This window comes from Fulmarus glacialis, unplaced genomic scaffold, assembly GCF_000690835.1.
Source record: "Fulmarus glacialis isolate BGI_N327 unplaced genomic scaffold, ASM69083v1 scaffold18215, whole genome shotgun sequence".
Lineage (NCBI taxonomy): Eukaryota > Metazoa > Chordata > Aves > Procellariiformes > Procellariidae > Fulmarus > Fulmarus glacialis.
Window position 1 is genome coordinate 20,566 of NW_009215129.1, and position 23,805 is coordinate 44,370.

Sequence of the window (23,805 nt, forward strand, 5' to 3'; positions counted from 1 at the left end):
AGGTGCTCAGAACATGTCTTAAGAAGTAACTCCTTCAGAGGTTAAACTTCTCATTTGCCATAATTTCCAAGTCTTTCTGCTCCTCTCCTTCGCTAGTGTCGATTTGCTTCAAGTTCCGCCACCAAAATCCTTAAGAAAGGCACATTAGCTTGGTGGAGATCTTTTTCACTTCCCTTAGCAATAAAAAGCTCTCCGAAATCCCATATTGTTCATCAACTTGTCTCTAGAGAACCAGACTTTAAACCATAAAGCAGTCTGCATCTTCTTAAGTCCAAACCTCCATGGGTACCATGGACTCCTTTGTTCCAACGGAGGGAAGCAAGTATTCTTCCTCCAGAAAGCGAAAGGGGAATTGTACTAAAAACCCACGAATCTTTTTTAATTCTTCTGCAGCTTTCGCAGGATCATCAGTCGCTAATTTGGGCTTGTTGATGAAATCACGCAGTTGGGTTAAATTATTCACCTGGTCACTGGGAAGGCATCGAAAAACCTGTTCAAAACAGAAAGAAGAAGTAGCATGTCAGTGCGGGGGAAATACTGCAACGCAGAGTTCCCGAGAAAGACCGCAACATCTAATACAAATTCCCCGGGATGGGAGTGACTTAATTAACAGCCTGGAGAACGGGGAGGGAAGAGGTAGGTGCCTATCTGTGATATGGCTAGAGCAGGCAGAGGGGAAGCTCCAGGACTTTTTCTGATCACTGCAAAAGCTCATTAGAAATGAGAAATAAAATTTGCTCCAGTTAGGCTATGGCCAACTAGAAGCAATAAGTACACCGCGGCGATCCACCGGAGGTACAGCTGGTATAAATAAAAGGAGAAATCAGAACTGTCGCCTTCTTGGGCTGCCGTCACACTTTGAGGATGCACAAACTCCAGTTTCTTGTTCACAGCTCTTGCATCTGACACTACTTGTTCCTTCAAAGCATCTCTGAAGGTCCAACCCCAGGAGCTGGACCTGCTGCCCTTGCCCTCCACGTGCTGCTTCTCCCGTTGGCATCTGCTGCCGCCGCGCGGGAAGGAGGGAGGGGAAGGTTCCTCACCTTATCAAAGATGGTGGCATTGCGAGCCGCTGTAGAAATCCACACCTCCTTGAAGAATTTGTCGGAGACGGGATCCTGGTGTTCCGGAGTGAGATCGGAGCCGCCAAGGACAACCCTGAGAAGACAAAGGGATCGATGCTCATGGAGGTTGGAGCACCGGGCACTCCCCCTCTTGACAAATGCCAGGGGAGGAAAAGTTCCCTTGGGACTTGCCAAACCCTGTGTGCTCCCAGCGCCCTCCCACTCCTGGCCCTGCAATAGTCTGTCTCAGCTGTAACGCTGCTCGATTTTCTCCTTTTTTTCTGTCCGTAACTGTCCAGATGGGAAATAAGGTGGGGGAAAAAAAAAAAGGAAAAAGAAAAAGGCCTTAAAGAGAAAATGGCCGTGTTGTGGGCCAGATGGCTGCTCCGAGTGAAGAAACTTCCATGAGAAAGAGACACCGCCACCCGAAATTGAGAGCGTGTGAAAACAGGATCTGGAAGCAAAATATCACTGTCTTGTTTATGAGCTCTCCTAGCAAAATCCTGGAGCAAAATGATTTTTAAGTCAAGCTCCTGAGCTGAGGACAGGAGTGGCATGGGAAAGGCTAACGCCAACAAAACAGCAGCAAAACTCTGGGCTAAATCCAGGCCAGGCGATGCTAAACCTGCAGGCAGCAGCAGCCCCGTTGGTTTGAAAGGCTGCGGGTGGGCGTAAGCCCGAGCGAGCCCTGCCTGCGTCCCTGCTCGCTGCCCGCGCTCGGCCAGCCCCACGCGTCCCACCTGAAGCACCGCAGCCGGAGGGACTGGGCAAACTTCCCAGCGCTGTAGTCCTCCCCGTCCATCACAGAGGGGATGGTCTCGGTGTCCTGCACGATGATGGCCATCTCGCTGTCCCGCTTCCCCAGCATGCTGCGGTCGTTGATGTTGGCAGAGCCTGGCGAGGGGGAAAACGAAGCACCGGCAATGCATCACCTGCCGCATGAGATGCTCCTGCACGCTCTCCATCACCACCCACCACCCCCCGTGGCCCTCCGCATCCCTCGTCTCCATAGGGGACCACCTATGGCTTCGCTAGGTAAAACCCCGACCAGAGGGGTTCCTTATGGAAACACAGACCCCAAGAGCCAGGATTTGGGGGAGGGGGGGAAAAAAAAAACCCCACACCTAATTTTTGCAGGCTTCAAAAGCTCCAGGTTTGGAAGAAGGTTAAACCATAGCCAAGCTCAGGCCAACATTTTCAAAAGTTTACTCTCTCTGTAACTTTCCAGATGCTTTTGCTGAAGGATGCCACAGCTTTCAAAGGTCTTAACTGCGTTTGGTTTGGATACCGAGTTACCTGACACAGGATGGGCTCCATGGGTAAATCTGCTTTTATCTTCAGTAGCATAAAGAGGGGAAGTTTTTCATTTGCATTTGGAAGGTAGGGGTTTTTCGGGAGGGGGATCTAGGAGGAAAGACATAATCTCCTCGCTGTGGGTAAGCAACACCCACACCCTCCTGTCCCGCCAGGACCACACTTTTGTGTCTGCAGATGCAAAAGCTAAGGCACTGTCCCTGCTAATGCAGCAAGGCAGCAGCAGACCCCGGGGCTCTGGGGGACCTTCCGACCACAGGAGATCATAGAATCATAGATGTTTCATCTCTACTCCTTGCCCTACGCCTGCTGCAGCACTACCGCGTGCTGCGTAAAACCCAAACCCCAGGAAGGAGAGGGGTGCTTTCTGGAGGGGTATTGAGGGGACACGTTCCCCAGCGGTGGGACCCACAGGTGTCCTGTGCACAGCTCTCTGCTCACACCCTGGGAAATAACAGCTTTGGTACCCAGCAAGGCTGATGGAGGGCAGCAGAAGTTTCCCCCCATTGCATTTCTACTGCACGGCTCTGGCTGTGCCTTTCAGGAAGGGGGTCCCTCTCCAAAACGCACCACCCCGCGCACGTAAGGGTTTGGGTGCTGGGCCCGTGCAGTGGCTCTAGCGCTGACTCTGCACCGTGGTGGGAGCTCCCCAGCCCGCATGTGCCGTGCAGTGTCCGACACTTGCAGCATTGCTCGAGACCAGCTGAGGCTTTATCCCCCAAACAGGTTTCTCTGTCCCACGCAGCCGTCAGAAGGCAAGGGATGGGGGTCACCGCAGCGCTTGTTTGCTCCAGGGGAACAGCAAGATGCAGCCAGCGATAGGAGTCATCAGGTCATTAACCCACAGACATGATCAAACAACAAAAAAATTCTCCAGACACAGCCCTCAGCCCCGTAAGAGACCCCCAGGCACTAGTAAGCCATTCAGCCTTCCCAGTGACTCAGTGAACTCAAGGGGAGATAACACCTCCCGAGGAAAAACGAGCCAAGCCCCTCTCCGTCCTTTCACCTCTCCCTCCTGCACGGTGGCCCCGTTAGCATTTTATTTCCATGCACCGTCTCTTTCTTGGGTGGAAAAGGGATGACACTGGCTCCCCAGCACCTACCAGCTGGCACAGATGCTCACCCTGTCTAAAAATCCATCCTCAGGCTTATAGGTACAGAAAATAGAAATTAAGAGCTGACTCAGGCCCCCAGACCATCACAGTTGCAACAACACTGCTCCTGCCGTAATATTAAAACCACCTCTGGGCTGCCCTGCGTACTGGAGACGGGATCTGACCCCTGAGAGGGTAACAGAGGAGCAAACCTAACCACAGGTCATCCGAGACTACAGGCTGAACTGCTGCTTTGAAGGAGGGGAGTATTCCGAGTCTTGCAAAATCTGGTATGAAGTTATTCTTTGGCAAAGTCTTTGTTGCTGATATAACAGCTCGAAAAGGGTTTCTTTAAAGAAACAGGCTAAAATTCTGCTTTTCTGCTGCGATGTAGAACTCTGAGCCTGAAGTCTCTTGTCTCTGCTTCGTGATCTCATAATAAATATGGTAAGAGAAACGGATGAAATAATATCTATCGTTATAGCATATTTCCCCATTCTTAGGAAATGGAGCTGATAAATGACACATGTTGTCCAAACCTTCCAAATTTTACGGCACATTCTGTTCTTTAAGGAACAGATGACAAGTCTCACAAGTCCTCCTGCTAGAGCAGAGTTTGATACAAGACAGATGGACAATATTCCCTGCACTGGGATTCTCTTCACTGTTACACAGAGATTTAAAACCATTTTAGAAAAACAAATTAAATGACAACCCTCCAAATCCTTTCCTCCCTCCTACCTACCCTCCTGATGAATTTATGAGTTTGGATTTTTTTTTTTTTTTAAACAACAAAATATTTCACAAGAAAGAAATCACAACATAGAAAAGCACACGGCACTGCAGCCTGCACTGAGCACAGGGCAGAGAAGTGAAGGGACTAATCCAGATATAACCGAGTGGTCCAAACCCCTCCCGCAAGCCCCCTGCTCACCGATTATAACTGTGTTGTCATCAGCAATAAGCAGTTTGCTGTGAACGTAGATGAGCTCCGTGACTAGTCTTCCTTCCAACTCTGCATGCGTTCGAAGTCCGCAGAATGATATGTAGTTTATCCACTTATCTCCAACTGGAAATTAAAAGACGACAAATACGATGGGATGAGGGAGGTGAAAGAGAGAAGAAAGAGTAAAGACCCTCCTTATGTAAAGACCCATATGAATAACAGTTCACTTTTGACTTTTAAAAAAAAAAAAACACCAAACAGGAAACAGAAATAAGTTTCTTTAAAAATAGACTTTAAAAGCTGCCTGTGGGCTCTCTGTGCTGCTCTGATCCGCTGCCTGCTCGGATACTTCCACTTCGGTGAAAAATGACCCAAATCTCTCTTGTGCAGCAGGCAAGTGCTCACAATGGATACGAACATCTTAAAATAACTGGACTATGTGAATGTTTTTCTGCAGATCCCGCAGAAAGGAAGCTGGAAGCAGTTGTTTTGTCCATGCACAGTACAGAAAATATGCCCTAACGTACTTGTCCGCAGTTACCTCGAACTAATGAAGCGTTATGGACGCCCCTCGTATTTACGATATGTGGGTTTTCGTGGTGCTCCGATTCCCAGCAGAGCAAATTCAAGCAGGCATCCTCACGGCGAGGAAGCAACTCGGAAACAGCGTCCTGCTTAGGCAGGTTTTTCCCCTCCGTGCCAGAAACAAACCCAGGGTGGGATTCATGGGGGAGGCAGAGGGCTCATTGCTCCCAGAAGCGTGACCCCGCTCAGGACATTTTCTAAATAACACGATCCTGAGCAGCTGCAACCGCGCCGTGCTCCTCCCTGGGGTCCTCCGCTCCTCCGGATCAGGCCAGCATCCAAGCGTGAGGTCTGACACCCGGCCACGGCTCGCGTGACCCAACAGACCTCGCCATGGGGTGACGGCAGGGGAGGAGGTCGCTCACCAGCCCCACGAGCCCATAGCACACGTTGCTGTGAGATTCCCCAGGCCATGCCTGAACACCTCAGCCACAGCAAGCCCACGTTAATAAGAAGCCAGAGAATCTGATTCATGTGTTCTGGATGTATCCATTGAACAGCAGCATCCCAAGACTAAGCAACACAGAGGAGAGGAATAAAGCTCTTACTCTCTGTCTTCAGCTGGCCCAGGATTGAGTTTTCTCCTCGGCACATGGTCCTGGAAAGAAGGTAGGCAGCCGTCAGCACCACCGCGACTCGAGGAAACGGCATATGCTGAAGCAGAACTGGATGAGGTAAATCGCAAACACAGATGCCTCTTAAATACCCCATGCAAGTAGAAGAAACACGGTGCTTCCAGAGCACACATTTTTCCCAAATGACTGTCGATACATCAAGGACTGCTCATTTCCTAAAGGAGCTTGTACCGATCTGTGTAGGAGCTGGGGAGCATTTTTGCCTTCCAGAGCACACCGCAATGATCAGAAACGTGTTACAAACAGGGCTGCTACCATCTGTGCTGCAGGTCTGAACGTGAAGTGACATCAAGAAAGTCAGTCAACACGTGCAGAAGACCAGCTCAGGGAGTTTGTGTGATTACGGCTGGGCTGGAAAAGCCACAGTCGGCATCTCATTCAAAAAAAACCAAATCATGGGTAATTTCTAAAGACCTATGGTTGCCCTTGCAGAAGAAAGCTCAAGCAGAAGGGCCTGGTTTGGGAGACATGCTGCTTTCCTTCTGCTTGCGACTCCTGCCCTGCTCGTCCTTCTGGAGGTGCGGTAGGACCCCTGCAGACAAGGAGATTTCACTCTGGAGGTAGCAGTAGTCTCCACGGACTGACTCCGCCCTGGGGATCCACCGTGCCAGGGCAGAGGCAGGGATTTCCCCGCATCTCTTGGGGGGGGATTCACCTGCAGAGGGCACCGGGCTTTACCCACCGCACCTCCCTGCTCGGCTAGCATCGCCTCACCCCCTGACGCAAATCCCCAGGCTAGCAAAAAATTAGCTAAAAGTACTAAGTGAAAGCTACACAAACAGTTCTCCTCTCCTTTTCCAAACGCTGCGTGCTCGTGTGAACACCATCTAGTGTGACGCCGGGCTGATGGCAGCTGGAGCCTTGGCCACCAGCCGCAGCGGGCAGAGGTGACTGGGGAGGTCTCCGACAGCCCTGCCCGCAGCCGGGCTGCCTGCCGTACCTGTAGTTGAAGTGCATTATGGCCTGCAGAGCATTCCCCCCGCCGGTCGAAATGTCTCCTTCAAACCCAGGCAGCAGCGGGATCACCACGTATACTCGGAAACGCTTGTTTTCCCTGAAACGATAGTTTGGGGTAATATTAGCCTGCAAATGTTACAGCTTTGTACGAGGTGAGACCTCTTGGTTTCCCTTTCTCTGTGTGGACTGACTTGGTTTCCATCCAAGGCTACTACACAAATTTTAAGGGAGCAAAGTGTGAAGCGTATTTCCAGTTTCAGGTCTTCATCACCTGTCATCAGTACTTCAGCGTGCGCTCAGACCTTCAGGGGGAGAAGGAATAATTTACTCTAAGCAGACAACAAAAGAAGCTAAAGGAAAAGAAACACATTTTCACTGAAGTTCAAGGGCAGGCTAATTATTTTGCAGATTGTGTCTGCCACTATAAAAGTTCATTTGAGCACCCCGACAGCCCAGTCACACGGATACTGGTGCAGACTGGTGTGTACGACCGCCTGGGAGAGCACAGCAAAGACTACAGAGCTACCACAGGCAGAAAACCAAAATCTAACCTGACGTTCCCACTACATCCTGGTTTTTAGAAGTCAGAAACAGCACAAAAGGTGGGAAAAGCTCCAGGCACAAGCAAAACATTGATCATTCAGGAAGCCGAGTATTTGATCAATACATCACAACCTACAAAAACTCAGTTCCACTGGACATCCACAAACTATACCGTACCCTAACCATGATCTGATCCAGGATGACCAAAGCTACTATTGCAGCACTGCCAGGGGCTTTTCTTAAAGCCCACCTTTGGGTTTTCTTCGGCTTTTTCTCTGCCGGTGCTTTCCAGGCACCCCTGGGTGTTGGCGATCCCCTGGCCTGCACCCCGGAGGAGGAGGAGGAGGATGCTCCATTGAAGCGTGCTGCCACTAGATGGCAAACACACTTTAATCAGGACAAAACCATTTCAGGAGCCGTCTGAAGATGAGCCAGCCTGCAGTTTTTCTTAAAAGTATTCCTTCCTCGAGCAAGTTGTGCCTGTGGATTTAAGGGCACAGGAATTGTGAAGAATTGGGGTCTCGTCTGAGCTGGGAGGGAGACATTGAGAACCTGTGTTCCTTTTTCAACCAGCGCTTCCTTATAGCTGTGCTATGCACTGTAAACTAGCTTTAGTCTGACAGCAGGCCTCGGAAACAGCTAATGAGGTCTTACCCGTACACAACAAGAGACTTTGAAACGAAGCCTGTTTGTCTCATGAAAAAGATCTACTAACAAAAGCATTCCCAAAAAAGCAGCTTGTTTGTCTAAGCCCAGTGTTTATTAAACTAAAGAGCCACCCACGAAAAAAAGAGGAAACCAAGAAAAGAATGTTATTAATTACATCAGTAGAAAATATTTAGTCTAGAAGAGCGAAAAGTGTACAAGCTTAACTAAAGAACTTAATTTACAATTAAACATCTGTGTGTCACCTACACTGTTTTCCCAGGGCAGTTTGGAACATGAGCACTTCATACAAACCATTTAGGTCTGAATTTACTTTTAATCTTAAGCAATGCCAAGCACTCTGGAGCGTGCAGAATTTGCATCTTACATTCAGTTAGGAATCACTGACATTAAGCTGGCACAATATTGGCATAAAATTGGAGTAATACAGAAGTGAATCAAGCATCACGTCTGAAAACGGGTCACTGAGGAATCTGCGCGACTCCCTTTTGTGCTAGACTTTTTGATGTCTGGACAGAATGACACCCTTCACATAAACTTTATACAACAGAAAATCTTAACAGATTACCCAGAGAATTTGCTGCTACCTCAGTAGCATTGCTAAAAGCAGGCAACCGATGCAAAGGGCCCACGCCAATCAGTTCCCAAAGGCAGGGAAGGCAATCCAGAGGGGCTTTCCAGGGGGACGCCGCACAGAGACACCGTGTCCGGCTGCCTGCGAGCCTCGAGGCTGCGATGCAAACACCAGCAACGCCATTTCCAGCAGCACTGGCACCACTCTTCATCTACCCTGGGTGAGAAAATCCATTCCGTCTTTTCATCCTTAGCTAATTTCAATTATTTGGGCTATGCATTGCAGCTCACAGATTACAAGCAACTCCACCCTGTTACTCTGCCCTGTTGTTAATGGCACAGCAGATAACACCCGTGCTCTCCCGGTTTGAATAGTGCTCCTCTTTCCACACTGCCTCTGAACGAAGCCAGTCTCATGCCAGCTCCTGTGGCCTTGCAGATAGTACCCATGCCTCAGTGTCTGCGAGGCAGGAGCTACTGCCTGTCTCTGCTTGGTTGCCTTTACCCAAGTGGGAATTTCCAAGCTCAAGTGCCAAAGAGAGAGAAATTTCTGCAACTCCAGAGAGAGCACCTCTGGGAATGCAGACCCTGCATGGCTCTGGACAACTACAATATGGGAAAAAATAATCATTGCAAGAAACTTCTTGATGCATGGCGAAAAAGCACATGAGATGAAAGGAAAACGTTTGGAAAGTGTTCTGTGTATCAGCCCAGCAAGATCAGGATACAGTTTTAGACTATGACATAAATGTATCTTAAAGAGAGACTCCAGGAGAGCTACCTTAAGCAAAGCTGTCCAGGATCAAAGCGAAGACAAGCCACTACCTGTGGTATTAATGTTAACACAGGGCTAGGCATGCTCAAGTAAAAGGAGCGTCTAAAACGTGGTTGGATTTGACCCATCCAGGAACAAATGATGGTCCCCTTGCAATGACTGGAGGTTGTAAATACCTTCCAGCACTTACCAGAAAAAAGTTATTCAAACAATAGCTGAGCCCTGCAGTCAAATCCTCGAAATGTGTTTGCTTCCCCTATTTGAAGCCAACCCTCTCTATAGATAATTTAAATAAGCCACAAATCCCAGTCCAACCTTTTCGCCCATTAACTGACCTTACCACACAGTTCAAGACCGGTTGGCTATGGAGCAAAGGTGTCACTGAACCGGAGTATAAAGGACTTGCTTTTAAACAAGTTCCGTAATTAAAAATACATTTGCATCAGGGTAAGTCCAGAAAATCACTTTCTGGCTGCAAAGAAACCACTAAAGAGTCTCACTGCTGCAAACACAAGCAGATACTCGACCACATCGGTTCTGCATTGGAAAAGCTGTTGTACAGTTGTGTCCATTAAGATATTCTTTTGTACCACATGATATAAATGCACCTGGAAGATTTTCATTGCCTTGTTAAGAACAGGTTACCTGTGAGCTTTAAGAATCCTCTGAGCAATTGCATCGCCGATCTTGTTCCAGACGACTTTGTCATCAGCACAGCTAATAAAAAACTGGTTCTGCAGGAAAAGCAAGCAAAGCTACTGTCAGACACTGCCAACAACGAACAAAAAAATATTTGCATGCTTTATTTCAGACCGAGAGCAACTAAAGATAGCTGGGTTTTGTGTGCCACTTGAGTTGATGCTTTTTTAAAATTATTAAATGTTGTGTGTGTCTGTGTTTGCTTAGGGAATGAATTAGTTCTTATTAATCACACTCCTTAGAAAGTTCATGTAAAGAGCCACCTAACAAGAGGCTAAAAAAAAAGAAACGAAGATAATAAGCTCCTCCATTCAATCCGCGCTGAGAGTTGCTCCCACACGGGAGATTCCTGCAGCTCCAGGCTGTACGGATGTGAGACCAGCCCTGCACGCAGGAGGTTTGGCCATGCACAGGGGACACTGCAAAGCCATGGAGGGAACAGGACGTCTATTGCATAGGCCATGAAAGTTGCTGGCAATTTTGCAAAGAGGCTTATAAAGGAGAGGTCTACTTTTTTCCACCTTGTGGTTAGAAGGCTGTCAGGGTACATACCCATAGCGCAGTCCGAAGACCACTGAAGTCAACAGAAAGAGCCCCAAAAATTCATAGAATCATAGAACCATTAAGGTTGGAAAAGACCTCTAAGATCATCGAGTCCAACCGTCAACCCAACACTACCATGCCCACTAAACCATGTCCCTAAGACAGAGCAGATGCTGTGTTAATGTCTACGTGTGTCTAAATTCATAAAAAATTAAGACCAAACCTCAAGAAGAACTACTCTCCTGATGGCTGTGAGCCATGCCCAGAGCATCAGGACCCTCCTGCTTTCCCTCATTGCCACTCACTTCTATATATATGTAGTGCTTGCTGTTTTGTATCACGCTGACATAGGCGTTGTGGATGGACTCCTCGTGGTATTTAATGCCAGCCGACCAATCAGCAGCAGAACGGATCACCTGGAAAGCAAGAGATGAACACCTTCAGCTCTCTGCCATCCAGGACGGCACAGCATCGCAACTGAATTATTTAAGAGACAGCGCTCTTCCCCGGCACCGTTTGCCTGTCCGGATTTCACTAAATAAGTAATATGTGCGACATTCACCATTTATACTGCATTTGTAATGGGGAGAAAGGATGCTCAAAAATAGTATTAATGCTTAATAATGTTTTGATTAAAGACAGAAGTGCCCTGTCCCATTGCTGCGTTACTGCCCTCTCCGACCTGAGCAGTTTTAGATGCAACAGCAGCAGCACAGAAGATCTGGTCTTGCTTAAGGTCTTATGATAAATTGCTTTCAAAGCAACCTAAATTTCCAAGCTTTAGGGGTGCACATCCAAGCAGGGATCTCCTCTCTAGCAATATTTAAAGCTGGTCTCCAGCTGGGGCAATGCGTTTTTCCCCACAAACAGGCAGTACATAATCATACAGTCAGTCTGATAATGCAGGCCATGTCTTTGTCCTGAGCACTCGAGGTCATTTATTTCTTCTGCCAAATTCTTGCACAAGCCATTTGATTTGTGATGATATGACTTTTAAAATTCATAACAGTCCAGCTGCCCACACTTATTTATTAATTTTTACTGGAAACGCACATTTTGAGTAGATACTGCGAGATCCCCGGGGCACGTTCTCCCCCTGCCTCCTGCAGTTCTTGTGCAAGAGCCAAACCCATATGAGAAACAACCTTTGTTCACGCTCTCACCAGGCTGAGCAATCCCCACAGCAGGCAGCTTCCCATCCCCGACAGCCAGAGATGCCGCGGCATCTCCCACTCCTGAGCTTTGAGTCAAGAAGCAGCCACGCTACGCCCTGCGTGACATTTTCCTAGATGGAAATGTAGTTTTTAATTAAGTGTCAGCAGCGTACGTGCTCAGGGGAAATAATTCTTCGTGATTAGCCTCTGTCTTTAAACATCGTCAAGATAAAAACGTTGAAATAATAGCCTTAAAATATCTCGATACACCCATGATACCAGCAGTCAGGGCCAGTCACATACAGGACAAGATCCAAATGCTGAGGATCCGTGAAATGTGTGTGTCAGCACGTGCAAAATCCCGATCTCTTTCGGGGCTCAACATTTTTCCCTGGAAATCCCTCCCACGGATTTCTTTTAATTCTCCATGTCCAGCTTCTGCTTTGCTCCATGTTACCCTCCCTGTCCCCCCGACATCCCCGATACCCTGAGCTCTGCTGTCACATTGTCATCACCATCCACCACCAAAGCAGGCTGCTGGCTGTGGCATGGCTGAGGACTTTTGAGGACTAATTAATTACCAGTAGTACACCAGTAGATAAGGATTTGGCCCTTTGGTCCAGATGCTGCATGCCTGAACCAAACCAACCCTCTTGTCTCCAGAGCATCTCTGGAGGTGGCACTGAGGAGCATTGCTGTTAAGTAGCACACAACTCCTGAGCTAATTCCTTCACCCGGACAGATGGAGCTTTCTCCCACAGGTCACTGGAAAACAGATCCTGCAACTCTCCTATTTGGCAGCTCGCTTGGCCAGGAGGGAGCACTCCACAGCCTCCCAAACAGAACGTCAGGATCACAGATGCTTGAGTGAGGGAGCCAGCCTGAACGCAAGGGCCATCGCAGGCTCTGTCGGTCCCAAACAGCCGCCCTTCGCTTGCACAAACCTCCGCAAAGCAATGCTGCTCATGCCCGTGCGGTTTTAATCACCCGTTTGGTTTGCAAAGCCAACGCTGCGTGCTCCCACATGCCCCGGGCTGGGCACTGCTAAAACCCCACTGAGCACCAGGGCAGACAGAGCTCCTGAACAAAATTCCACCATTTGCATTAATAAGGACAGGAAAAACAGTGTTTCTGGGTAGAAAGCAGGCTAATTCTTCCGTACACACAGCTCAGGCTGCAGCCTGGACAGGAGCTCACAGCCAGCGATGCGCAGCCACGCTGCCCCTTCCCCGCTTTCTGTCCTGCTGTGGTGAAAACCTGGGGCCACAAAGCACACCCCTGTGGGCTGGGGACCTCCAGCAAATGCAATCTGGAATTGCACTTCAGAAAGCTGCAGATTGTAGCGTCCTAGCATACAAAGTAGTGATATTTAATCCTTTTTTTTTTTTTTCGCTAGTTAACTTTGTCCACGTTCCAAGGAGCCGCTTCTCTTTTCAAGGTAAGCTGCTAAGCCCTGCACTGAATGAAGTAACTTCCACACCCTCATTTACAGCAGCAACAACTGAAACTGCTGGGGACGAGGAATAAACGTTCTTTTCTGAATTGGAAGCTTGACAGCACCAAAGCCCCTTGCTTTGAAAGACAAATTTACTGCCAGAAGACAAGTTTATTCCAAACCAGGGATGCCACCTGATGCAACAGAACTGTCACTCAGGACCATCCCTTTCCAGCACCATGGCTTCCCAGCACATCCACCTGCCCTTCCCTGCCTTCCTCTTCACCCCTCCACACGTCAGCAGCCCAGCTCCCTCCGCTGTTCCATCACCCCTCTGCCCTCACCCCAGAACTGTGTGTCACGGCTCGTCCTAAAAAGCTGGCTCAGCATCACCCAAAAAGCTTACGTCAGGTACAACCTCGAATCCACGTGCGGAGGGAAGAAGAGGTGTCAGAAGATGCTGGCTGGGGCAGCAGAACAGGTATGAGGTGTTCCAGCTTGGATCTCCTCAAAATAAAGTTATTTTTAACCTGGATCGCTTCAGCAGCCAGCACGGATCACAGCGCAGCTCTGCAGCCACAGTGACAGGCGAGGAGGTGGCAGGACAAGGCCACCAACGTCAGTGGCTCTGTGGCCACCGTGGGCAGCATGGCATGGATGCGGCACCCGCCCCGAGGAAACAAAGCTGCGGCTGTGGCACTCAAAGACAAATACACACCTTGAAGTTTCCTACGCAGGCCTTCCCTTATCACTGATGTTTCATCTCACACTCCTGGACATCTCTCCTTTCCTGTCAAGGTATTTGAAGCGAGCTGGTTCAAACCCAACCTATTTTCCTAGGGAAAAAAGGCCACACGGTGCCCAGCACAGCCCCTACCAAGCAGAGCTGGTGTCTCCGTGCTCCTTCCTCTCCTCCCCAAGCCTCTCAATAGCAGGGCTGAGTGCTGTGCCGGCCTCGTCATCCCTTTAACTTCTTTAACTGATACAACAGTAATAAATTGATGCTGTGGGCTAGTGCATAAATCCTGAACAATGCAAGCTCTCACGCAGACTTCAAAGAGCATTAGCCATTGCCAGACCATTAAATTTTCATTGCATTTACATCAGGAACTGAATATTGCCTCACCACGTCACATCTTTTGCAGCGCTGGCTTTGGCTGATAACTGCAAACTCTGGAATGGAAATAGATGGAAAAAACCCGGCACTGCCTTTGGCAGACGGCTATTTGACTCTTGCAAAAATCAACGTGCAATCACATTGCTATTGCGAGCAAGTTCAAATGAAAGAGGATGAGAGACCATGTCTGACTAACCCGTGGAGCTGACAGGCTCCTTTCCTCCCTCCCAGCCTGTACCTCCACACCGTTTCCCATGCACGCTGCATTCACCCTCCCTGCCCAGGGGAAAGCCCCTGTCAGTGCTGCTCCTGCTATCCCCACCCTCCCGAAAATGCTTTCCTGCTCCTCTCCTCTGACAAAGGATAGCAAAACCAGATGGTACAATGAGGTCAAAATCTGTTGCTGACAGGTCAGTGGCTCAGGCTTGCAGCAACGTTGCAGTCCCCACAGATCCTTTGTGTTTTCCCTTCCTCTGATCTGCCCACAATTAAAGACAGATTTGCAAACAAGCTCAGAAACAAGAAAACCGGCAGCCAGACTTTCTTCAATCACCCCACGGCCAGGGACAGTCACTGGATGCTGGATTTTACCTCGGGGCAGTAATTTCTGCCTATAAAGTCCCTACACAGCACCAAAATGGGGATAACACGGGTTTGGCTGGTGGCCAACCAAAGGATTCAATATCAAGAAGAACAACAATATTGCTCTAGTTTTTCTGGATAAAAAACTCAGTGAAAGATTTTAGGGTATCTGCTTATTTCTGCCCTGGACTGTACCACTGAAAGGAGACGTGAGCACCTGCAGCCCTCTGGTCTGAAACGAACATATTGGACGGGCAAGAGGTTGATATTTCTGTGGCTTCAGGAAAGGAGGAGACGTGCAGGGACACCCCAATGCACGCCCCGGGAGCCCCAGAAAAAGGCAACCGGGAGGAGGTGGGGTTCAGATCCAGGCTGCAGGTGTCCTGCCCTCTCCCCATCTCCTGCAGCAGCCAAATCTGAAACTTTCATCAGGAGGAGAGCCCGAGCCGCTCACTGACCCGCAGAGGGGACTTCGGGGATGCTCAGGGCACTTGTGTCATCCGGGGATCGATGGAAACCAGGCCAGTGTGAGCATTATGGAGGAGACAGCTAAAATGACAGTGTGTGCATGCAAAACCATGCCTTGGAGCTCGAGGAGATCACCCAGAGATCATAACCCATCTGCAAGCAGCCCGGGGCCAAGGGACCTGCACCCAGGCAGGGTGCACCAGCCTGGGCAGAGGAGCCACGCTCAGGGCTGCAAACGCTCTTACCCTGCAGCCTTCCCTCATACCGGGAAGGCTGGTACACTGCAGGCCAACATGTTTTCAGCCTAATATCATACACTGTTATTTATCTGGCTATATGCAGGGCCGGGCTACCCTGACAGGTCTCTAAAAGCTGCAATTTGACATAAATTAGAAATGAGCAAGGTAGTTTCAAATTAATAATTTACAAGACAAACCTGCTCTCTTTTCGCTGTTTATGGCATCACTGAGAACAGCCCCTCATTTCCTGGAATGTATCAGTTATTTGCAATGCCCCAACAATGTCGTGACGAGGCGAGTTTTCAAACAGCTCACCCATCACTCAGCATCGGTGTATGCGGCATTTGGCAGTCACCGTCCGAGCTTCATCTCCCACAGGCGGATGCCCTGAGCTAGCAGCTCTGCAGTACGGACTGAAGGAAAGTTGGACCTAGATTATGCTCAGTTTAGTTTCTCCTTTGGGAACTGCTTCCATTTCTGTAATCAGCAGAGTTTAACTTTTTGCTACAGCAAACCCCACGATTCAGAAGTTGAGGCTTATCTTGCAGTTAGAGAGTGCTCAGGGGACACAAGCCCCCTCACTTCCATGAGAACAAGATTTCCCAAAAAGCTGATGTCACGGACACAGCCGGGGAGGCATTTACAGCCAGAGGGAAGCATGATGATGCCTGAAGTGAGACTATTTCTCAACAAGCTGCGAGCATTGTTTTGGAGGCTGATGTAAACTGCCCGAGATCCATGACACAAGATCCCCGTGCTGGCCATCCCTCACACCTCGTGGGGAGGAGCAGACAATGCCCTGGCAACCCACAAACCCAGAAAAATGCGTCTTGTTACACTAAGCTTCCCCAAGCGTTGCTGTCATCTGGGTGGACCACTCCTTACGAAGAGCAAAGGCATGCATTTTTCCTGGTTTTGGTCTAATTGTTCTTATTTCATACATTTTTCATCCACAGAGACACACAATTGTTTTGCTGCTTCAGCATAACTATTTTGACATTGTATTCTTTCACAAGTCCATGTTTCTGCTGGGTAACAGTAGTATTCAATATATGCACTCAATATAGCTAACCGGGTTTTAAATATAGGTATCTTGGCAATTATGCCTGTGAGGATGATTGTCACGAATGAGACTGTGGGCTGACTGTGCAGAACTGCAGAGGACCCACAGGGCTGAGTGGCTGCATAATAAAATTCAGATGAAGTTGAATGCAGAAAGCAACAGCCCTGAGACTCCACTTAACGCTGGGCTCTAGCTGACCACTACCCGTCTGAGCAAAGCGTCGGGGGCCTGGTAGACTAGTCTAAGATCTGGGATAAATACCCACTGGGTAACCTCAACCCATCAGGCCTTTCCAAAATATAAAAACCAAATGTTAGGTGTTAGAAGAAGAGCAGCAGAAAACAAAACAGAAAATTACACAGCTGTACAAAGTCATGGTGTTCCCACAACTTAAGTACTGCGTACAGCTTGGTCTTCTTACTTCAAAGGTGGAGGTATAAATTACTGCATCTCTACTGAAAGAGTTGCATTATTTTATTGTAATTGAGGATCTGACCACCTATGCTGCGAGTTAAATTAGAGTTTTTCATTTTATAATTTCAAGCTCTGCAGAGGGTCTGTCAGGCATCGACACCTCCTGCTGGAAAGATGCAAAACAAGCTCTCGTAGGTGTATGTGAGCAGAAGACCACCAACACCCACCTGGACTGTGGCATGAACAGCCTCAGGCACCTGATACTTCAACTCGTTAGCCGTTTGCTGAGATTTTGGCAGCAGGAACGGGTAGGACAGGGATCGGTATTTGGGCTTCATAATCTGCCCAGGGGAAAAAAGAAAAAAAAAAAGTCCTTGAAGAGACTGCAACATAGCAGAATAACATAAAAAAAAAATGCATGCCTACGGAGGGCACGTGGATGAGGCAAAGGCTGTATTTCTTTCTGTGCCCCCAGCAGCAATGCCTGCACCCCACCTTGGTGAAGTTCCAGCGCTGGATGAAGTGTCGGGCGACATCACGTGCCGCTTTGCCGTGCACCACGGAGGAGATGTCATGCCAGGGCATCCTCGGAGTGGTGTATCTGTCAATGAAGTCTACGGGACAGGAAAGCACATTTGGACCTCCTCAGACAAAGCACATGAATGTCGAAAAGCACGGCGTCCCCCTCCTCAAACTGAAGTTTGTGGGACACAGCACTGAGGGCTGTGCAGATGAATTATCATGCAATCGCCCGCAGTCCAAGTCCATGGACCGTAAGGGCATAACTGGCCCTAGAACCTCTCAAAGGGAGTTTTGCTGCTTCTTCTAGCAGCCAAACCAAGACAGCCTCATTACCTCTGGCTCAGAAGTAGGAAAAAATATGGTTTGAGACTGAGAAGATGCAGAACAGGGTTTGGGGGAAAGTAATGACTTCCAGGGTACAAAGGCACCTACCAGCAAAAGGTTTGTCAAGTTGAACCCAGTCTTTAAAGACGAAGTTGCAATAGTCTTTTCCGTGCCAGAATCTGGTTTCCCCAAGCAGCTCGCCAACACCCGTCTTCAAGCTGCGGACGGATCCTTTATCTGTCACAGGCAAACAAGACAACAAAAACACACACTCCAAAGTCACGGCTGTCCATCGCACACGATGGAAAAGCATTGGTGGGACTTGCCCGTGCCAGCTGGCTGAAGCTGTTTTCTCCCTGTTGCTTTCAAAGGATGCATACTAGTATTTTTTCTTCCCTATTTTAATATTTGTTATACAATCAAGACAGGTTATATATAGGAGTCTGCTACGGAAACAAAAAGCAGATGCTGAATTCTCTCTACATTGGACCAAAAAATCACCCTATAATCATTTGTCTTTCCACAGTCCTATGACACCTGAATATTATGTAAATTATCACCATGTGGCAATCCACTCCTAGCTGTGGATATATGTACAGGAACATCACATATAACATGTACTTAATATATTTTACAATACTAATGAACTTATTCCAACTTCTCTGCTAGAGGTTTTATGATTTTGCCTCTATAGCAGGGTGTATCTCCTCTAACAGAAGCTAGTCTTTATTAACTAGGATGAGATGATTAAAAAGCTCATGTTCCCTCATTAAATATTGTGGGTTTTGTTTGCTTTATTTTGTTTTTCCAAATAACACTGTCATCTTTTGATACAATTTTACATGTTGAACAAATGGACCCTGAATTCCAAATTGATGGTGATTTAAAATGGTCTAAAATACTGTAGTCAGCGATATTCCCTCCTAACAGGATCCCTTTTCTAGAGCACGTATTTTGGTGCAGAGTGAACTTTTTCCTCACTGTTAAGAAAACCAAAACCGTTGACCTAGACCATGAACGTTTAATTAGCGTTATTTCCTGACCCTGAAAGCAGTCTTCATCTACTGTACCAACTACTAGGGCAGTAATTACACAGTACCATGCCACCAGCAGAAGCCTTCTCCTAACCCAACCACATCACCAAGTAACCACAAAAACCCCTTAGCACAAACCCCCCCCCTTTCAACAGTCAACAAAATACACATCGGCAGCAGCGCGACAAGACCAGTTTACACAAAGCAAGCCCTGCCAGCACTGCTGTAACCCCACCGAGCCGAGCTGAGCCAAGCCATTGCCAAAAATGCCATGCAGCAGGTATGCACCACAGCTGCCTTGGGAAGCATGAGCTTCTAGTGAGAGTCCAGGTGGAGCTGGGGAATCGCTGACCCTGCATGCTCGAATGGGAATGGGTGGGACACGCCAACCAGCCAAAAAACACACTTCATGTACCGAGCTTCCATGACTGTACACCGACTCATGAATGAGCAGGAGGTGACCACAGGGGAGACCGCGCTTCATTTCCATGAAGCAAATGCATCTCTTCCTTGTTACCTGCCACTACTTTGTAACCAGTATTTTATAACCGGCAATTAATGCCTTAGAGGAAGACGTTAGGAAGATGTGGAAGAACTGCTCCTCACTCCGTACCAGCACTCAGAGGCATCTCGATGAGGTACCGTACTGAAACAGGCCCTTCCAACATCGGTGCAGAGATCAGAACAGCTCAGTGCTTATAAGCACCCAACTGCTTTCTCAATCGAGTCAATGCTTTCATCGACTTTAATAAGGGGCAAAAGTCTTCATCCAAATGGAGGTTTGGCAACAGCCACTTTGCTGCTTCCTCTCTCTGTCTGCATTTGTCTTCCTGCATCAGGCTTATTTTAAAATATCCAGTGCAGAAGTTCCCAATTCCAGTAATAAGCCCCTTTCTTTTCAGGAAGGGAGCTGCTGAAATAATCATATACCATAATCAGAGCTATTTTCTTAACTGTTCCCTGCTGTCGTTATTGCAAATTTGTTTGGGTGGTTGTTTTTTTTTTTTGGGGGGGCGGGGGCGGGGTGTTGTGTGATTTTTTTGGTTCTTTTTTTTTAATTATTACTTATTTATGCTGCAGTTTTTGTAGCTTCTGGAGAAAGCTCTTCTGCCAGGATATCCTCACAGGGGTGCTACGGATGCTGGGAGAACAACAAGCAGCGAAGGCTGATCCTGGCACCCAACCTAACTCTCACCATCGTTACAATGCAAAAACATCGGCAGCTAAAGCCTGAAGGGGTCTGCACCTCTGCCTTCCTCCACTTACCCTCCCGAGGCTCAGCGAGCCCCTGTTTGGATTCACTGTGGTGATGGAACATTTTCAGATGGGGCTTTAAACTCTGGATTATATTCGGTTGACTTCTAGTGGGGTTACAGTAACCTGCAGAAAGTCAAGATGCTCTATTTACGGCAAAAACGCACGTCCACCTCTGCTACACTGGTGCCTGATCCTGTCTGAAGACACTTTCCATGACAGGAGCTCAAACGAGACATCAATTTGCGGAAACTACAAGTGACCAACAGGCAAAGGACCAAATTCAAGACCTGGATGGTTTTAAACCAAACAGATATATTGAAGCAGCAAAGCCATGGCTGCGTCCTGAACCAACTGCAACCAATGCAAACGATGCTCCAGCAAGGCTTCCTCCGGCCAGAGGCAGGAGTAAGATCTGCAGGGAATGATGGAAAGAAACTCAAGTTCCCACCCTGAGCAATTTACAGCTTCAGGAGCTGAGGACGTCAAGAACAGATCTCAGGAAGGACTCCACGCTGGAACAAATGTCAAGCTGATCCTTGTAATTTTAGCTTTGAAACTGTTTTTAATGCGGGGAATTAAAAGCTGCATTCAAATATTCAGCTGTTGAATAGTCTCTCCTCTCTAGTAAGTGGGTAAATTGGGAATATTTCCATTTAAGTGAACTGATTTAAACCTAGGTAACACTAGCCTATAAGAGGGGTTAATCGCATTCAGAAACCGTTTTGCTTATTATAATAAATACGAATTAAAAATGAAAGATTTGATTCTTCCTTGCAGAACAAAAATTTTCCAGCAATATAAACATTAGGTATCATGTACACTATATCACATTATCTGATGGCTAATGACAATTGCTAATTAACTAAATGCAAATCCACTTAAAACTTTTCTTGTATATCTTGCAGTGACACAAATTTACATATTGACTACACACAGTCATTATTCTGATAGTTAAGAAATTCATCAACTCTCCTTCCTTACAAAGAACACGTTACTCTAGAAATTATGTAAATCTACACGTACACTCACCCACCCACCTCCACACACGCTTTATATATGTTGTTTAGCTGAAAAACATTACTTACTTGATTCACTGTCTATGCTGCTGACGCTGTCAGCATGGTGCATGCCGTGTTTATGGAGATGCTTGTAAATACTGAACCTTGAAAACTTTTTGGGTTTTCCTACTCCTTTCATTTTTGATATGTCTGGGGCATCATCAGCATTCCTCTGGAACAAGTGGCTTTCTGGGGACAGAGCTTGAGGCTGCAGCGGGACATGTTCAGACGACTCCGCTGCGGACTTAAAAGACACAGGATGTTGCTGCAGGTGATGTACGGACAGGTTCCCCTTTCATTACAGATTATCATGCACATCAATGCTCAGAAACAACCACGAGCCAAACTTTGCTCCGTGACAAAGACACTTCAGTGGGAACTACGAATGCTTTTGAGGGAGAGAGTCTGTACCGAGGAGGCACTCAACAGAAACACCCATTAATGCTAGCAGTACGTTCTTCAGTCCCATAAATTTACTCTGGATTATTACTTCCCCTTGAAATTCTCATAAATTTAGACCTCTTTACATTTTTTTTGAGAGATCTCTGGATGCATACAGACCCAGGTTAGCAGAAAGCTCAGCAAGCAAGGCACCTGCTGAGGGCCTGAGTATCCAGAAGTTTGGAGCACTCTGCGAGTGCCTACTGTGCATTTCCAGCTAAATTTTATTAAGAACGTAGCCTCCAAATTGTGACTGCTGCTCCAAGCTCCAGGGAAAACCCATCTGTCTATCTCCGTGCCCTAGCAAGGGCTGGTCAGGATCTAGCCCTAAAGAGTCATTCGATACTCAGATACTTCCACCTTCCCATCACTATTCCTCTTTAAACCTCCTAAACCCAACCCTACGCTTAAAAGTGGACACGGCTTGTTCATCCCCACCGCAAACCTAACGTGCAGATGTTGAAGGTGGCCACCAGCTGGAGCAAGCTTGCTTACTGCCAGGTTGATCGTCGACACCGACTTCACTGCTGCCATTCGTTTGACACTGCCCACATCGGTCAGGCGATGCTCGTCATCATCCCACCTGCCGTACGCCAAGTCGATGCCACCCACAAACGCCACGGACTGGTCAACGATGACGAGCTTCTCATGGTGAGCCCAGAGGTACACGGAGGAGGAAACGTGGTCTGGGTGTCTCATCACCTGGGAAGAGAACCAACACTCAAGCTCAGCATCATTGCCCAATTTACATCCCTCCAGCCAGCGAGCTGCCCGGCTTTTTTTTTTTTGGCTGCTCAAGATGATGGGAAAACACTGGAGTTTTTAGAAGATGCCTCCACACAGACTGCTGTAATTACTGAAGCTACGTGACTCCCCCTGCGCTGGGCTCAGCCTTGCTGGCAGGCAGGTGCTTCCCCACCCGGCGGGTATTCCCGAGCAGCGACAGTGACTGATGCTGGGATAGGTCACACTTACAACAACTGTGTTCATAAGAGGACCATAGTCAAGGAAACTGTTTCAAGAAATCAAATCATGCTTTCAGTAGAGCTGCAATAGCTGAGCTTTCAAACACAGAGCCTGCTCTAAAAGAAAACAACATATTGGTGATCTGACTCACTTCTTTGGTTGTTGCCACTACATAAGTGAAATGAGAAGTTGGCTGTTTTTTTCCCCATTTAAAATCAGCAAATTGTTTAACATTTGTTTATGAGATTCTTTTTGACATGTGTTTATGGCAAAGTAATTTCTATATCTAAGCATTCAGTATATAGTTTGATTTTTTTTATGTTAGAGGAGAGTGATTAGACCAGCTTCCTGGGGAAAAAGCTAGAGAGCTTCACCTCGCTGCTCCCAAAATCTGTTACGCGCATGGCATGTATCTTCCAGTTACGCCTTCCAGTCTTGCTGCGAAGATGAGGGTGAATGGATGCTTCCCTTCACCGTGACAGCTGGTCAAGTGACAATAAATCTATTATTCTAGCAGTTTGTTAGTCACCCTCATGCATACCATGTATCTCATTGCTCATTAAAATGTCTATGTCTCTAATTTCAAGAGACTGGATCTAGCCTTATCTACTGGTTTGCGTGCCACAACTCATTTTCTGCTCGGTGGCAGAGCAGCAGTGAAACAGCACAGGACAGCGCAATGCTGTTCATTTACGATGGGAATGTAAACATCCAGTGTTGACTCTCATCATCTACGTACGAACAGAAATGCTGAAATGAGACAACATTCTCAAACTGTAATTTTCCATTTGCTGTAACCCCCATTAACTTGTCACATGAAATATGTTTCTTGTGAATTAGATGAATAGTTGTTTTGGCAAGTCTAAACTAAGCAATTTTGTGTTCAATTATAACCTAAAGAAATGAAGTTGCCAGATAATGGTAATCACTGCATGGGTATGTCTTCTCAGATTATTCCCACTCTAACGGTGGGAAACACTGTTCTTCCAGGTCACACCCAAATACACTGAGGGTCATCGCTAGCTATCGAGAGCAAATGAATGCAAATGTCCTTCATACAACTGCCAGATGCGCAATTACCTTAACGTTTGGATGGAGGTGCATGAGTGTCCGCTTGCTATATTCACTGTTGATCCCTAGGGCAAGCTCCACCTCTTTGTACAGCATAACAAAAATTCTCACTCCTTGTTGCTGTCAGAAATAAAGAGAAACACATGGTACGCAGGTATTTCTATAGATACAGTCCATTTCCGAAGCAAGGAAAAGCTAAGAGGCAGTAAGCATGTTGTGCCTGCAGACAGAAATGCAGGCTGAGGTTACTTGTTCTTGATTGC

The 23,805-nt window shown here is 47.6% G+C and overlaps 1 protein-coding gene across 1 annotated transcript; it reads right to left on the reverse strand.

The window, feature by feature from the left end:
* Nucleotides 1–265: 265 nt before the first annotated feature.
* Nucleotides 266–23,662, reverse strand: PLD1 (phospholipase D1, phosphatidylcholine-specific; the record flags this gene model as incomplete). The annotated part of the gene is made up of 15 exons (XM_009578839.1): nt 266–490; nt 1,044–1,158; nt 1,805–1,958; nt 4,410–4,544; nt 5,555–5,604; nt 6,582–6,695; nt 9,801–9,889; nt 10,703–10,813; nt 17,097–17,210; nt 17,365–17,483; nt 17,824–17,952; nt 20,016–20,129; nt 21,092–21,308; nt 22,001–22,207; nt 23,552–23,662. Coding segments are annotated over 15 exons (2,004 nt in total), but the record flags the coding sequence as incomplete, so codon positions are not given.
* Nucleotides 23,663–23,805: the final 143 nt, after the last annotated feature.